General features: G+C 42.0%; 1 protein-coding gene across 6 annotated transcripts in view; it reads left to right on the top strand.

Annotated features, from left to right (window-relative positions):
- PIR (pirin) overlaps positions 1-18,387 on the top strand; it is a 56,423-nt gene that overhangs the window by 9,363 nt on the left and 28,673 nt on the right. For all 6 annotated transcript variants that reach the window (XM_053307954.1, XM_053307953.1, XM_053307951.1 and 3 more), the window contains exons 4-6: positions 6,819-6,902; positions 8,267-8,473; positions 17,775-17,859. In XM_053307954.1, the coding sequence (XP_053163929.1) occupies positions 6,819-6,902; positions 8,267-8,473; positions 17,775-17,859 (376 nt within the window). The remainder of the gene's footprint in view (positions 1-6,818; positions 6,903-8,266; positions 8,474-17,774; positions 17,860-18,387) is intronic.

Raw genomic sequence — 18,387 nt, forward strand, 5'->3', positions numbered from 1 at the left:
TTCCCCAGATTCCCAGCTTTCATTTAAAAAAAAAGCTAAGCTCCAGCCCTTATAGAAGTGGAGTTATGGAGAAAAATGTGTGGTCACTATTTTTCAGGTGTTCAGATTCCTTGGTGTATAATAACTTTCACTCAATGAATCCTTATGAGGATTCATTACACACCTTCATTTCTTCTATTCGTTTTGACTGTCTTTTCAACAGCGCCAACTGTCAACTGCCATGTGCCAACTACACCCCACTACCACCCGCAAGGCAGTGGGGTACTACTTAGTTTAAGTTAAGTGCCTAGTGGGTAGAGGCTACCACTCAAATTGCAGAGGGATTGGGCAACGGGCTGATTTTTGGTGAATTGTTGAAGTTTACGCAACTTTAAGGTTCCCCCCCATAAGATAGGTGTATCGCTTCATGTCGGGGGGGGGGAAGGGGTGGCCTAGAGTGGTGTGGGGTTGGTGGTAGTGCCCAAGGGGGACAAGGAAGCTACCAGAATTTTTTCAAAGGATTTGGGCAGAGGGCCGATTTTTGGTGATTTGTTAAAGTTTACGCATCTTTAAAGTTTTTCTCCATAGGGAATCATGTACGTTTCAGCAGCCCCATAAGTGTACTTGTTGGGGGGCGCTGGGGTGGCCCAGAGTGAGTGGTGGTGTAGTGAACAGAGGTTTCCAGCCACCCCCGTGGGTTTCTAACCCATGGGGTTCAGGGTTCTATTGTTTCTGAGGTGTTCTGAGCATAGATTCTCTGTTAGCAAATGAGATTTTCAATACAAACCATGAATCCACTTTCATTTGCTACCATAGAGTCTACACTCAGACCACCTCAGAAATAACAGAACCCTGTACCCCATGGGTTAGCAACCCATGGGAGTGGCTGGCACCCTATGTGCACTACACCACCACTCGCTCTGGGCCACCCCAGTGCCCCCCAAGTGCACTTGTGGGGTTGCTGAAACCTCCATTATACCTTATGGGGAAAAACCTTAAAGATGTGTGAACTTCAACAATTCACCAAAAATCAGCCCGTTGCCCAATCCCTCTGCAATTTGGGTGGTAGCCTCCACCCATTAGGCACTACCATACCACTGCACTCTTCCACCTCAGATCTTGCTTTATGCCCCAAATCTGCCCCAAAGACACTAAACCTTCAACAATTCACCAAAAATCAGCCCTTTGCCCAATTCCTCTGCAATTTGGGTGGTAGCCTCTACCCATTAGCACTTAACTTAAACCGAGAGTACCCCACTGCCTTGCGGGTGGTAGTGGGGTGTAGTTGGCACATGGCAGTTGATAGTTGGTGCTGTTGAAAAGACAGTCAAAATGAATAGAAGAAATGAAGGTGTGTAATGAATCCTCATAAGGATTCATTGAGTGAAAGTTATTATACACCAAAGAATCTGAACACCGGAAAAATAGTGACCACACATTTTTCTCCATAACTCCACTTCTATAAGGTCTGGAGCTTAGCTTTTTTAAAAAAATGAGAAGCTGGGAACCTGGGGAAATTAATAGAACAGATCTGAAACCAGAATCGATTCAAATCGAATCAGCCGCGATTCAGATCCAAATTGAATCTGGTGTGATTTGGATGGGTTAGATTCGGATCCAAATCGAATCAGGGCTGTTTCGATTTGGATACAAATCGAAACACAGAAAATCTGAATTGCACACCCCTAATATAAATCCCAATAAGGCTACTCCTGGACATTCTGGGATATTCCCTTCATGTGCCAGTAGGTGGCACTGTTCAGCAGCAATTGAGGCAAGCATTAATAAGCACAGGGCAAAATGGGTTTTAGGAAGAGTACCTGGGTGTGAAATGCACTTTCCTGATCTGTTGTTTAAAGGGGATTAATGTTATATTAAATCTATAATTTGTTTTCAATGGGTAATGAAGCAAGATTTCAGTTCATTGTTCTATATTTACATTCTATGCATGTTTATCAACAGTAAGTCCCATTGGATTCAATGGTGCTTACTCTCAAAGTTTGCATAGGATTCCATCCTTATTTTATTAAAATGTTAATGCCATGCACACAATTAAATTGCTTAGACCCCATAGAAATGCATAGGGCAGCCTAACTGTGCAGGACCTTTCTGTTCTTCTTTTCCTCTCCCCCCTCCCTGCCCCACCGCACAGTTCATTGTTTCAGTGATGATTGAATTCTCTTAATGTGGCACTCCCTTCCTTCTGTCAAAATTACTTCTCTGTTATTTTTGGCATACAGAATAAAATACAATTCTGCCATGCCTAGTTTAAATAAAGAAAGGATAAAAATAAGAGTTTGCCTTTTGGCTAAGTAGTTAGTTGAGATAACAAAATTAAGTTCCATTGACTGACATGGTAAGCGGTGCTCAAGGGGATGGGAGAGTGGAGAGGCTCCATTCCCCAGGGGCCAGGGAACACTAGCAGCATTTCATAGCTTCTTCCATTTGCCACAACGGGAGAAACTACAGTAACACTGGGCGTGCAACCAGCATCCTCCCCAGCAGGGGTGAAGAAATGTTGGCTCAGTTTATCAGCTAGACAAAATATTTCACTCATCAAACTGTATTGGTACATGACTCATCGGGACTTTTTTTCACTTGTCAGGCATCATTTTTCACTAGTCGCTGCCTGGTAGACGAGTGGATTTCTACAGCCCTGCTTCCCAGAGTCACGGCTGCTTCTGTGTCCACAGCAGCAGTGCTGCAACACCCTACATCCCCATTAGCGCTGCTCATCCTGTCAGTGAACTTATGTTTCTTTTTAAGATTGTGAGCTTTTTGGGGACAAGGAGCCATTTAAATTTATTTATTGATATCTATGTAAACCGCTTTGGAAACTCCTGTTGAAAAGTGGCATATAAATATCCATCATATTCTCATTGAGACACCATTGATCTTAGGGCACTAAAAGAGATTGCTAGTGTACTCGCTGAACCCCTGTCCATGATCTTTGAGAAATCCTAGGATATGAGTGAGGTACTACAAGACTGAAGATACTTTATTCTGCACTAGTCAGGCTTCATCTGATGTATGAAGTCCAGTTCTGGGAACAGCACTTTTAGGAGCATGTAAACGAATTATCTACAGTTTGTCAGAGGAGGGCATCTAAAGGGTCTGGAAAACAAGGTTGAAGGAGCTGGTTCTGCTTAGTCTGGAGAAGAGAAGACGTGGGGCGGGGGGGTGGGGATCATGATCTCCATCTTCAAATAACTATAGGGCTGTCGCATAGAAGATGGCAAAGACTTGTTCTCTGCAACCTCTGAGCGCAGGACTAGATCCAATGGGCTTTAACTGAAGGAGGGTAAACTTGGGCAAAACACGAGGATAAATTTTTTAATGGTAACAGCAGTTCAGTGGTGTTGAACAAATTGATCATAGAACAGATCAATCTAGAATTTTCACTCAAGGCACAAATGACCAGGCTCAAACTATCATACTTTGGACACAGTATGCAAAGACCCAGCTCCCTTGAGAAGTCCATAATGCTGTGAAAAGTTGTAGGAAAGAGAAGCAAGGTGGATGGACTTGATTACGACAGCAATGAATGCACCACTGAGAGACCTTAAAGGCCAAGTTGAAGACAGATCATCCTAGAGAGAATCTATCTATGTGGTCTCTAAGAGTCGGCACCGACTTGACGGCACTTAATCAGTCAACCAATCAATCAATCAATCAACAGCAGTTTAGCAATGGAGCCTGTTACCTAGCGGGGCTGTGGGCTCTCCCTTGCTGGAAACCTTCAAGCACAAGCTGGATAGTCATTTGCTGGGATGCTCTAGCTCTGGAGTGTCTGCACTAAGTATGACGTTGGACTGGATGGCTTGCAGAGCCCCCTCCAACTCTATGATTATATTATCGTAGTTGTATGAAGGGTTCTCAGATGCCGCAACAGTGTCCACCTGCGTCTTCCAACAAGGAAATGCAACTTGTACAATGGTTGCCATTTAGTCATAATATTGCTTTATAATATACAATTGATCCTGCCAATCAGGTTCACATCACACTCATTATACACCTGGGGTCCATGTATTGTTCTGTAGAGACAGTGCATATATGATGGAAGGGCATCATCTAACCACTGCAAGAGATCAGGAGTAGGCTGTGAAATTGAATGCTTCCTCTCCTATCCAGATCAATTTAACTCTTCCCACCTTAACTGGGTTGAGTGTTACATTGGCAGGGATGTTAACCACCGGGTCCCAGTTAACCTGACTTTGAGACCAGCTTGGAGCCCCAGTAGTGACATACAGCAGTTACAATATTCATTGCCAAGCCATCCCCTGAAACATATATGGATTATGTTCCCACTAAACTTGAACATTACTTGGTGCACTTGGGGAGTGGATGCACATCCCTATAAGTGAATTTGGCTTTTAAAATTTGTGAGATTAGTCACTGTCAATATATGACAGTAAGGCAATTAAACTCTTCTCCCCATAGGTAGTTTGGTGGTGGTGTTTTCCCTCCTCCCTTCTTGTAGCAACTGGAGACCTCACTTAGATTTTGTGCCTCATATTGAGCAATTTGGAGGCATAAAGCAGCACGCACACACAGTGGGGCCTTTCTGGCCTTCTCACTGCATCTGCTTGCCCCACCTCCCACCCCAAAAGAGCTGTTCCTAAAGGTTGGTGGACCCTCCAAAGTGGGATTCAACAAGAGTTGTAGCTGGAAAGGAAAACTGCTTTCTGTGCATGCATGGGCTGTTTGGATCCTGGCCATTGCTAGGTCAACAATACCCCTGTCAACAAAATATTTATTTGCCCCCCCCCAAATTTGTAGAGATTTAGGGTGGCTAGGAGTTGGGAGAGACCCTTCTGTTAATTTAGTTGATGCTCTGTTTAACTTTTTATTTATGAGGAAATGTTTTATGGGCAGCAAAAACTCTCCATGTTCATCCAATATTTCTATCTAATCTTACTGTGATTTGATTTTGTTTTTATGGGCTGTCAGGTTGATTAAGCTTCTGGAATAGCTCAGTGTCTTTTCTTCTTGAAAAGTAGTTCTAAATCCTTATATTATACATAAGTTGGGTTCAATTTTTCTTCCTTGGTAGTGGTTTCAGGTTTAGCATATTACACCCTACAGGTACAACATGTGAACCTCCATCATATAGACTGGCAGATTAATTAACTGATGCATGTCCAAAACAAACGTGATATTAGAAGATTTGTGATTAGATCTCCCAATTTTCTATTTTTAACATGAAAAATATGTTCAGAGTTTCCCCACTTTGATTAGCACAGCAGTAGCAGGGGAGAAGGTGTTTAACACACACACCCCAAACACCACCACCCTATGCAATTTTCTCCTGAGCTAAATCCTCCCTAATGAAACTACTGTTAATGACACTTTGGAAAAACCAGAGTGCCCTATGGCTGCTTTAAAGTTACATACAGTATATAAAAAATTTGGAACTTCTGTGTAATGTTGGTCTCGGCCAGCAAACTGATACATTTGGTCACTTCTCTTTTTGTCATACAAACTCCTGAATGAGGAAATTATAGAGGCATGGGAGCCAGGGCTGGACCAAGCCATTTTTCTTTCTAAGGAAAAGACAAGATGTACCTCTGTACCTCCTTGCAATTCCAGTCAGGTGGGGCACTCTTAGGCCATGCTGCCAAGATGGTGGCTGGTGAGGTGGCTACACCATCAGCCTCCCAAACTTTCTCTTCCCCTTTCAAACACTCTGGGATCTTTTTTGGAAAAAAGTTAAACAGCTACCCTAAGCATCTCTTTCTCATTCACACTTCTACTCACAAGTAAAACAGATCTAATGGGTTTTTAAACAGCCACTTCAAGCACATGTGTTCACGCACACACAATCTTCCTCTCGCTCTCTCTTTCACTCTTACTGTAGACTTCAGGGCCAGTGCTACCTGCTGCCAGCACCACCTTCACCCTCTTCCTTTCTGTTCGGCCTGGCCCTGGAGTAACAGGAAACACTTCCTGCTGCTCAGTGCCTCCTTTTACATTTTCAACAGGAAGTTTAGGAGAAAGGAGGAGAATTCTGGCAAGGGTGTGCAGTGAGGTGGTTGGAGGCAGCCAGTTTGCCATCTATTACAATCTGCTGCCTGAGGTGACCATTGTCATACATACCAGATTACCCAAATATCTGGATTCATGGCTGGATTAGTATGGAGCCAGAGGCTTCTATATTTATATTTTCTATTTTAAATATATTTAAATTTTTATATTATATTATGCCACTTCTTGGAAAAATTTCCACAGACACCGATTTATACAGGTTCCTGTCCTTGGGAATGGCTTTGCCTTTTGCTGAAGTGCAAAAACTGGAGAAGCAGGCAGAAGCAGAGGCTTTTCCCTATGCAATAGCCGGGTCCACAGGCTGGCCTTCCTTTCTTCTGTTCAGAAGTGCTGTGACCCCACACCCATCTCTGTGCTTGTAGACTCTGTGTTGTATGTTGGCCACTCACGTTTGAGATTGTAGAAAACAGAGGTGACTATGAAGCTACCAACTACCAATTCAGACCATTGGTTCATCTAAGTTAGCATTTTCTCCACTGACTGGTAGTGGTTTTAGATGGGAATCTTTCCCAACTCTGCCAGAAGATTCCTGGAACTGAACCTGGAACCCTCTGCATGCAATGTGCATTGCACTGAGCTGGGACTCCTCTCTTTAGTATTTGCTGCCTTGGTGTGCATGAGATTAATCTCTGATCTCATGTGTTGCACTGCAAACCTTACTCTCTTTTCTCTCTCTCTTGAATAATTTCGCAATGGAGGACAGTCCACTTTCACTATGTTGCTGCCACCATCCTGAATCAGAAAAACGATGAGTTTGAATTTGCCTGATATTGTAAACTCTGTCTCTTTCTCAGGTAACCTATCTACTGGAGGGTGGATCCATGGCCCATGAAGACTTTTGTGGCCATGCAGGTAGACTGAATCCAGGAGACTTGCAGGTATGCCTAGTGAGATTAATTATCGTAATGATGCACTTCATGTTATAATTTTTCCCTATCCTTTTTTAAGCCTACTTTCCATAAGAAAAGTAAGCTCATGAGATCACCCAGCATTCTGTGTGTCCGTGTGCTCCCCCCCCCCGCCCACCATCAACTCCACAATCCCTGGACTAGTATGAACCAAATTGGCTACAGTTGTAAAGACACATAGGGGCATTTCAAGGGCATAGTTTGTGGTGATGTCATCTACCCTAATTCAAGATGGTGGTCATGTGAACGTTTAAGGCTGAAGTAGGCTAATGCTGCATGGCAAGCTGCACTTGCCAAAACATCCTTTTCTATTCAGCTATTAAAGAATATAATAGCTCTGCCTGATTGATCAAAGTGCTAAGGAGAAAAATAGGCCTACTGTATATAGTAACAAATGAAAGTGCATCCAATTTTCAACAACCATGTTAGCTGCTTTGAGCTAAAGTACAAATGTGATACGAAGTGCAAAGGTAGGACAGGAATACCTTTGTAGTGGTAGTAGTAGAAATTAATTTCCATAAGAGCCCAGTACTGCCCCCAACAGTGGCTGAGAAGGCACATGGGGAAGTGCATGTGGGGAACACTGGGAAATGTAGCCCTTTCCCCATAGAGCTCTATGAGGAAAATCCTTGAAAGGACTACATCCAGCACTTCCTCTGCATTCCTCCAGTATTGGGCTCTGCTTCTTGTAAAGAAGGTCACTTCCCTACACCGGAAGTGTGCAGTACTGCAAGTGACTGCCTCCGTCCAGTTCCAAAGAGGTGATGCACATTATTTGGCTTCAGACATTCCAAAGCAGGGCCTTAATAATAATTTTTATGTATTCCATCATGTTGCTGCTGTTCTAAATAATTTTAGTTTTAGACAGGATTGCTTTCTTTGGGCAGGAATATAAAATTGGAGCTGTTAACTGAATTTGTAGCAGGGTGTGGTGATTCTTTGGCTAGGTTCAGTCATAACTGCAAACCATGGTTGTTACAAGTATGCCTCCAGTTCATCCGCTCCACTTCACCATCTGTTTTGCATGTGGAGGGAGGAAAACGAAAGCTTCCTATCAGTATTTGATACAAGTCTCAGATTACCATCTTTTTTGAACTCAGGTTTTGAGCAAACCACAGTTCTCTGAGTTCAGATGAAACAGGAAGCTGTGACTTGTATCAAACCACAAAAGGAAGCTTCCAGCCTCCTCTTCTTGTGCATAAAAGTGAGTGTGCGAGCTCAAAACATGTGTTGGGCTCACACTTGTAACAAAAACATGGTTTGGGTTTTGTTATAAGCATGACAAAATCATTACATCTGAACCTGGCTCTCATCTGTTCTTTTCATGTGTATAGTGGATGACAGCCGGTCGAGGTATTCTCCATGCAGAGATGCCGTGCTCTGAGGAGCCAGCCCATGGCCTGCAGCTTTGGGTCAATTTGCGGAGCTCTGAAAAAATGGTGGAGCCTCAGTACCAAGAACTGAAAAATGAAGAAATACCCAAACCTACACAGAATGGTGTGACAGTATCTGTAATTTCTGGAGAGGCACTGGGTGTAAAGGTAAAATGCTTTGTGACCAATTAACAAAGAGCCAACTCTTTTGAAAGATGAATTGCCCTGCTTGTAGTCTTATGGCTTAGCAGGACTTACCTTCTTGATTTCTCTTAACATTTTTTTAACGTCACTCCTTGATTTTGAAAAGCATTATGCCTTGTTGTTTTAAGACACTCTTAATCTTTGTGAATGACTCTGCCTTCCAAGGCAAGGAGCAGAAATGTGTGGCGTTTTTTGTTAGTTGATTCTCCTTGCTGTGGTAGTTCTCATCCTGCTCTTTGTTTAATGTGAGGTCCTAAATATTGGGGCTTGCAAAGAGACTTGCTGTCCGGAAAGGGGTCTGATCTGCTGCTCTTCCTCATAAGTTCATCTGTAGTGGGGCGAAGGTGGGGCAGCAGCAGCATCAACAATCCTTTAAAGGAAGGGCTGCATACCTGTCTTCTGCCCTGCCCCACCCCCTGGAGAGAGAGAGAGAGAGAGAGACTATAGCTTGCTGGATGAAGCAGCAAGCTGTGGCCCTCCTTCTCAGGCATAGATCTGGCAGCTGGAAAAAGAGCAGTGTTGCTAATGGTGCCTGTTAAAATACTAAGAGGAATGCTGCGGAGGGAGCAAGAACTTCCATTCAACACTCCAGAAATGGAACCCTAGTGAAGGATGCTACCATGACGAGATGTGGATTTGCCAGCTATTCCCAGGATGTATGCGGGAGAACTGGTCTTGTGGTAGCAAGCAGGAATTGTCCCCTTTGTGAAGCAGGGTCTGCCTTGGTTTGCATTTGGGAGGGAGACTACCTGGGAGCACTGTAAGGTGATGGGGGCCCCATCCCCTGTACTTAGGGGATGGGGCCAGAACTCAATGGAAGAGCAGAAGATCCCAGTTCACTCCTCGGCATGTACAGGTAGGGCTGCCTGTAACCTTGGAGAGCCACTGCCAGTCAGTGTAGACAGTACTGAACCTGATGAACCAATGGTCTGAGTTGTATAAGGCAGCTCCATCTGTTCAAATAGCTGCTGAGGAGGAGGCACCTTCCATGTCACAATTGTGACTTTCTAGAAAATGGGTTTGAGCTTTGCTTCCCCCTTATGTGTTTGCAGTCCTTGGACTTCATGGAAATTGCATGTCTCAACAAGTTAATTATGTAACCCCCGCGGTTAACCAAGGGCAAAGCAAACACACACAAATCAGTCCAGAACTGTAATTTGTAAGACGATGAACTATGGAACAACAGTTGGTTTTAGAGCATACATTTGTGCAGGACATTTTATCCCTTTATTTATCTTACTCAAAATAGCCTTTGTCAGAGAGCTGCCATGAGATTGATACATCCTTTTTAATAACACCTTGCTTTGTAGTTGTGGTAGTGTAGTAGTAGTAGCAGTTTAAAACAGGCACACATAGAGTTGTGAAGTCCTGGTTTGTACTTATGGCAAGTGGAAAAAGAAGCTAAAGTCTTGCCAGAGGAGGCTGAGTATTGAAGATCGTAATCTTGGTATTTGAAGCCAGCCTTTTATTGGGATTTTTTATAAGCTAGGCTGCTGCACTCCATTCTAGAAGCACATAAAACCACCGAGCAAGTCTCGCCTATATAATGTTCAGGCATGCCCTGGTGATATACCGGAATGTGGCTTGCAGAGGAAGTTGGCGGCCTTTGTTCTTGCAGTGAACCAACATCCACTTCCAATCAGAAAAGGTTGCAAAGGGAAAACAAGCCGCACAGCTTGCTCAGTCAGTCGCAGCTGGCCCCACACAGAACACTTCAGCCCACCCCTCATTTTCAGAGCTGAACCCTGACCTCTGTGCTCTGCCTCTGCATTCCACTGCTTTGTTTTATTAACTGAGCCATTACCTATGTAGAAGCATAGCGGCAGATGGGCTGTCTCACCCAGACATTCCTCCAGAGCCCATTGTCAGCTTAGAGACTATTAAGACTCTTTTCTTTTTCCATTGCAGCATTTGATCAGAATCCTAAGGCCGGAATCTTATAGTGAGAGATTCAGAGAAGCAGATTTATATCCCTGGAGTATTGGTGTGTGTTTCTGCCATGGAAATTACCTGTTTCGCCTCTCATTCTGTTTAAAACACTCCAGAGTCGGCACAATTTCTTTTGTCTAATTATTCTGCCTCATCTTTGCAGAAGATGCCTAAGGTTGTTCTAAATTATATGAGGATGATAATTCAGTATTGGATTACTTGTGCTGCTTTAGCTCTTTATCAGCCAAGCCAAATTCCTTCATGACTACAGTGTTTGGACCATACAATCCGTTCTAGCGTCTGGTATGTCTAGGAGGAAAATACCCATTTTATAATGCTCCTCTGGCCTATGGTGAGCCTTAGAATAAGTGCACACAATGTGGTGCTTAAAAATAGTTTATGTGGGGTTCATGGCTCCAGAGAGAGGAACTTCATTATATTTGATATATCTTTTCTGCACTGCAACCATAACTGTTTAAACGGTTTCTGAACACCTTCCAAGTGGAAGAGCTTAAGTTTCATAAGGAAATGAAAGCTCTCTTATTCTGTAAACTAAGGCATTGGAAATGTCTATATCCTACAGCAATCTGTCAGTAACTGTTTGGTAATTGGATGATGTACTGCTTCTGGCTGAGGGCAGTTGAACTTGGGCTTGATATGAAGGTCCAGGCTGATTCCTTATCTGTCTTGAACAGCAACTTTGACTCCTCACCATTCACACTTGTTTTTGTGAGGTTCTGCATGGTTGCTCTTTGCAAGGGGAAAGAGGAACCATAGTAAATGCCTACTTGGAACTAATGAGCATGTCCAGAGCAATGGGCTCTGGGAATGGCTGCAATAGCCATTGCAACCTGAAAACACTGAGTGAAGAGCTCATTAAAACAGCTTGAGCAATTGGTTGATTAAGGCAGTCCGTATTTGGTGTCTTTGTGAACCGCAATATTAAACATAAAAGAACAAAAATGCTTTAAAGCTGCAATACCCAAAAATATATTGGTCTAGTAAATTGTATTTTATTATACTAGACCAGAATTTATGAGTTCCTGAAATAATCAATCATAAGGAAAAGGCTTAACCACATCCTGCATACTATGAGAGATGAATACTGGCTGGCATGACGTGCACTTCAGTGTCAGCATCACCAACTGGCCAGGGGGAAATGGGGCAATGCTTCCTGGCCGAGGAGAGGGGGAAACAGGGTGCCGGGCAGCAAAGGCAGGAGCAGCAGAGACTGCTCGCCTGACAGAAGCTGGTGTGTGGGGGCCTGGAGGTCCATGCGTGCGCACATGCATGCACCTTAGAGGCAACAGTGGACAGGTCTCCAAGGACAAACAGGCCTGCTGAACTTAGGCCCCTCAGCTGTTTTTGGACTACAACTCCCATAATCCCCACACAGTGGCCAATGGCCAGGGATTGTGGGAGTTGTAGGCCAGCATCTGAAGGAGGGCCGAAACTGAGCAGCCCTGGGCTACGAGCTCAGAATGAGCTGAGGCTAGCAAGGGATACAAAGGGCAACAGAAAGGATCTGGTTTGTTCAAAGGAAGAGGGAGGGAAGAGTAGTCCCATTGTTCATTAATGGGAGTGAAATGTTATCAGGTGAAAGAAAAAGCAGAACCATCCAACTATTATATCCCCACCATCCTCTCCCAAAAGAACTGTGTAGAACCTCACAAAAGCACAATGAATGGTGAGGAGTAAGGTGTAAGATTGATGAAGGATTTGATCCTACAGTGTGATAAGGATTTGATCAGGAAATATCTATCTTAAATTTCCAAGTCTTCAGGGCCAAATGGATTGCATCCTTGTATATTAGAAGAAGTTGTGGATGTATTCTCAGAACCTCTGTGTATCATCTTCAAGAAATCCTGGAGGATATACACAAGAAATCTGAGGTGTCAAAATACTGGAAATAGAAGCATTTTCCTAGTCTTCAAAAACAGAAATAAGGAGCTTTTGAAAACTATGGACTGGTCAGTCTGATACCAGTGAAGATGCTAGAACAGATGATAAAGCAATCATTCTGTAAGCATCTTGATAACAATCTAGTGATTTGTAGGTTGGCATGGATTTGTCAAAAATAATCCTACCAGATGAATGCCCCCCCTCTCTTTTTTTGGGTTACTAGCTTAGTGGATTGGAATTGGTTGTAGACTATCTTGATTTCAGTTTCCCATGATATTTTGGTTAGCAAACTGGTTCACAACTGGTTGGAAAACCATACTCAGGGAATTCTAATCAATGACTCCTTGTCAGACTCCTTGTCAGAGCTGCAAATAGGGTCCCCCCAGGGCTCTGTCTTTGGCCCTACGCTCTTCAATGTTTTTGTCAATGATTTAGATGAAATGGAATTATCACACTTGCAGATGACACAAAACTGGAAGAGATCACTAATGTTTTTAGCAAACACTTCAGAAGATGGGAATAAAATTTGAAATGACTTTAATAGGATGGAAAACTTCACTGAAATAAACTAAATAACATTTCACAAAGACCAATATAAAGTCTAATACTGCTGTACCACCAAATGAGTCTTGATGGGCTGCATTTGACTTGATGAGTTGTTGCATTGGCAGAATGTTACATTGTGATTACAGGCAATTGGGGCTCTCCCAGAAGAGGACGTTTGAGAGCCTGGATGCCACTATTGAGAAGGCCCTGCCCTGTGCACCTGCCGGCATAATCTCAGAGGGTAGTAGGACTTGGAGCAGAGCCTCTCTTCAGTGGTTATGAATGATCATGTGGAGAAAAGTAAAAATTAGGTTCCCTTGATCCAAAGCATTTAGGGCTTGAAAGATAACAGCAAACAACCTAAATTGGGCTTGGAAATAGATCAGGAGGAACAAAATTTAAAAACGCATAAAACAGATTTGTGTAGAATACAGACTGAGAAATATTAGTAAACATAGCTTTTCATATTGACCAGCCATTCATTAGCAACAAGTTAATCTATCTATATGCAGAGATGTAACATTAAACATGAAGCTATAGTACAATGCTGCTTTTGTACTAAAAATGATTTAACACTGCATACTTTTCTGAAACTTTTCCAATTGCAAGTCTTTAATTTTTTCACCTTCTAACATTCCAATTTTATTGGCAAACGTGTTGTTCATTATGAAGTGAAATCAATGCCACATGTAAGTTTGCAAGGCCTAATGAAATTGCGCTCATACCATTGGGAAGTCAGTGCCCTTTCTAGTACAACTATGACAGACAAAAATGTCTTCAAGCCCAGCATAAATTCTCTTTCTGCATGTCAAAGCTGACTTATTGAACCATTTTAATACTGGTGCTTTATTACTGTGTATCTCTTGAAAAGAAAATGTAGGCAAGATGAGCCAAAGTGGGTTTTGAATACCAACACAGTCATAAATTTTTTCAACATGTGGCTTCAAATATTTCCATAAGTACTTTGCCTTTGTTAAAGGCATTGTTGATTTAATGTTTTTCTTTTTCCAGAAGGTACACTTTTTACATCCAGTGTGATGTACTTCCACTTGTGATTCATTCCCTGACCAGGATTACAAATTGTACATTGGCTGAAGTATATGACACCACAACTTGATATATCATGCTGGGGAAGAACTGGTATTTCTCTTCCTTGAAGGATAGTTATTCCCTTACTAATAAAAATACAAATCTGTTTTGAGTTGAACAATATCCAGTTTGGTGTGTAGGTGAGATGATATGCCATCAGTGTTGTTATAGAATAATCACTGAAGAAGATAATTTACATTACATCAGTGTTGTCTTAATTTGGCGCCATAGGGCTTGTCTGCACTGGGAGCTTGATGCACTTTGCCAAGGCCCATAAGCCAAATCATTCAGAATTTTCAGCATGGAAATGTCTATGCAAGGAATTTGTCATGTGTGAAATGGATTTTAGTCACAGGCATGTTGTATTAGTAATACTCAAACTGGAAATGATTTGTAAAGATTATTGTAGGATAGTGAAGTTTAGCCATAGCTTTCTGGAATATTGAAGTTGTATTCCGACATGTTGTCACAGTTCTTGTAGCTCATAAAAACACTGACTTGACAGCCTGAAAGGGCTCTGTGCTAGTCTGTGAATGAACTACAGCTCTCTCCTGAGGAGACCACCTCAAGGGGTGAGAGGTTATTCTCTTTGCTAAATTAATCCCTGGTTTCCTGCTGAGCCTAATGAAGCCTGTGTGGTTTTGGAGGATTAGGTTACTTAAGCACTGGCAAGGAGAACTAGGGGGAAAGTATCCTTTTTTCCCCTTTTTTCTTTTGCTATGCTCTCTTTACTAATGAATCTATTTAAAGGCAATTCATCTTCTTCAGTAGCTCCAGGGTATAACTGACATGCACATAGCCAATGGTACAATATTGCCATTCCCATAATGGATGGTTTTTTTTTAACTTTTGTTTATTGTTCTGCAGTTTAAATTGATAAAAAGGAGGTCTCTCCATGGCAGACAAGTATATACGATATGCATGCAGACTTTAAATTGCACTTGTTAGTCACTGAGAGAACACCTTTGGGGAGAAATAATATGCTATGACAAAGGCCTCATGTTGCTAATTTGTGGAAGTACATGCTGGTGAATATTAATGCATAGGACTTGTTGCATAAAATAATAATAATTTTAGTTGTGTATTTTTATAGTGTTTAATTTGTTCTGTGAACCACCTTGGGATTGTTTTAATGAAAGGCGGTATATACATTTAACAATAATAAAATTTGACAATAATAATAGTGTTTCTGGTGCTGGGACCTCATCCCTGCAAGCCCTCAGTGGTGACAGGCCATTATGGTGACTTTCTCAGCTACTTTGCTTGTTCCAAGCCAACCCTTCATTATTCCGCCAAGGCTTTGTGAATTGTAGTATACCCTGAGCAGTGGAGTGCAAAAATGTGTCCTTGCTGTATGGCCCTTCTAGTGTTACTGTTGCCATGTGGGAACTACTGCAGTGTATCCCCTTCCTGTGCCCCTATGATAATATCTAGGCCATGAGGGGGGAGGAGCCTAAAGCATAGTTCCTTCTCACACCAATATTGCCCTGGTTGCTGGGATGGGCAGGAGCCATTATCATGGGTTCCTCCTTCACGGCCTCGCCCCCCCCCGCCCCCAATTACTTGTGAATATAACAGTGGTCAGTCCACATGTCTGGATTGGTAATGCTACTATTTCATTTGCTTAATAATAATAATAATAATAATAACAACAATAATAATTTTTGTCACCATATCAGTAATAGCTGTTCTATTTGTGTGTTCTTGGCATTATTAGAAACTGTCTCTACTTTTGTTAAATGTTTGTCTTCAGCGCACAAAAGAGCAATTTGTACAAAAATTTTGTACAATTTGTACCAAAGAGCAATTTGCCTGTCGTAAAATGCAGTGGCATTTTGAATGGTCAGCCTTGGAAATAATATTACAGCTTGTCTTGCAAAACATGATACGAAAATGTGGTTTTGCAAAGCTGCGTTAAGTCCCATCAGCGCTTTGCTCTGCTCAAGACTTGATTATTGTTGTAATGGGCAGATATTCACCAAATAATATATATGGAAGTGCAGTAGTAAAGATGAGCTATGGCTAAGGGTCAAGGGCATGGAGATTATCAGCTCTGTTTTTCACTTTCCAGCTGGCTTTCCCTACATTTCTTTCTCTTGTGTCTCCAGCGTATTCCTCTTTGCCATCTCTTTGGATCTCCAGTGTCTCATCTGCACTCTTATCTTAGAACTATGACTCTTTCTTTTCAGTCCTGTTTGGCTGTACCGCATTGGAGAATGTGGAGCGAGAGATTTGAAGTATTGGCTGTTCTTGCCTCAGCCCTAATCCTTTAGTTCGGAGAGGACTCTTCCATAGGGCCACTGACTAATGCAAGATGATTCTTTCAGATTATTTGTAGAAAACAAGACCAACTGCTGCTTAAATTCTGCAGATGTTTAACAGAATGAAGAGATAAGAGAAAATGGTAGTGTCAGACTGACCCAAACAGATTTTCATATATGAGACAGAGCTTAATTAAGCTCATTCCAGTGGGAGTAACATGGTGTGAGTCTGCTGAACAAAAGTGTGTATACAGTTGCATGTATGTAATGGGAATATGAATTAAACTAAAAAAACACCCAGTAAACTCAGTGATGTCTATCCACATAAAGAATCTTTATCCTTTTCAATACTTAGTCAACATTTTTCATGAGAGAGTCCACAGTACTTTGTGTCTGAACTTTCTCAGTTATATACGAGGGTTGTGGCTTTTTAGGTCTAAACCATGTCCTGTTCATTTTGTACATTCAGACTTAGCCATTTGCAGCTGTGTGGGAGAAGTAACCCATAACATAACATGCCAAATTTCGATTGTTCAGAAATTCTGCTTATGTGATTGCACTCTCGTTCCATTCTTCCCCACCACTTTATTTTTTGAAGGAGATAATTTGTGCAGAGTCTTCATGTGATTAGGGGGCAGCATCTGATTCATATATTACACTCTTCCCCTCATACCCCAGTGATCTACCTGCTCCACATGAAGAAAATTTTGGATTTGGGACTGTGTCCTACTGTAGGGATGTGCATGAACCAAGGTCCATGCACAGGGCAGCTGCGATTGGGATCTTCTGTTTTTTAAGGAGAGACAGTCCTTGCCTGCTGCTGCAGGGGCTTGTCCTAAGTACCTGCATGTGGCGCAAGTGCACACATGGCATCCGTGCATGCACGGACACCATGTGCATGCTGGTGCAGCGCTTGGATACTTGGGACAGACGCTGCTGCAGCAGGAAACCACATGTGGCTGTGGAGAGCAGGTCAGAACCTACTCTCCTTTAAAAAAAATAAATCCCAGTCACTTCTCCTCTCCCCACGGCATCGAACTGATTCGGACCTCATCTGAACCGGTTCATTGCCAAACCAGTGCATGGACCTTGGTTTGTACACATCCCTATTCTACTGTAGTTCCTCCATTCCAAGCCAAATTAGCTTTTGTCACCACAAAGGTCTTCCTTTTCCCAAGCCCTTGGGTTTAATATCTGTCTACTTGTTTTTACTACACTTTTTATTGTTAAATGCCACATTTTTAGTATATTTGGAATTGTGATTTTGCATGAAAAAACCTATACATTCTTATTTTGAGCTGCACTATAGTGCTGAAGTGGATCATAAGAGTTTGTAGAGTGTGTATATACATATATTTGAATCTCTTATAATAAAACACCTTTCTGAGTAGCTTGTTAACAATGCTTTTCATTAGAAATGTGATATATCATCAAAATGCACTGCTGGTGAAATCCCTGTTTGCCTTGATGAAGACTATTCTTCTAGAACAATTAGCGACTATGGAAAATCAAACTTGTTCCTCTTATTATCTCTCCAGTCTAAAGTGTATACTCGTACACCAACACTGTATCTGGATTTCAAGTTAGACAAAGGAGCAAAGCACACACAGCCAATTCCTAAAGGTAATTTTCTAAATCCAGATGGAATCTGAAGCAGCTTAAATGTTAATGCCTTTATTTGTATTATAAATGGTAGAGTGTTATGGGTGAATGTGTTAAGTGGAAAGTTGTTGATCTTATAATCTGCTTGCAACTACAATGAGCTTCCCTTCTTTAGAGTGCCCAAGACACGGTATACACACAAATATAGCACTATTGCCTAGGCCCTATTGACATGTTATATTTGACACAAGTACAGTTATTCACCCATAGAGTAGTACATTTCCTATTTATACCCTGCGTTTGAAGGAGTCTGTACCTAGGTTCACTTTCAAAATGAATGCATGTGCAGTCATTTGCACAAAAACATGTACACATGTGGACAAATGTGTTGGTACCCCTCCACGAAAAAAGAAGAACCCACAATTGTCTCTGAAATAACTTGAAACTGACAAACGTCAATTTGCATTTAACAAAAATCAGACTTTGCTTTAGAGTTTTGATGCAACAGAATATTTCAAATAATAACACAAATGAAAATGACATGGACAA

This window comes from Hemicordylus capensis, chromosome 3, assembly GCF_027244095.1.
Source record: "Hemicordylus capensis ecotype Gifberg chromosome 3, rHemCap1.1.pri, whole genome shotgun sequence".
NCBI lineage: Eukaryota > Metazoa > Chordata > Lepidosauria > Squamata > Cordylidae > Hemicordylus > Hemicordylus capensis.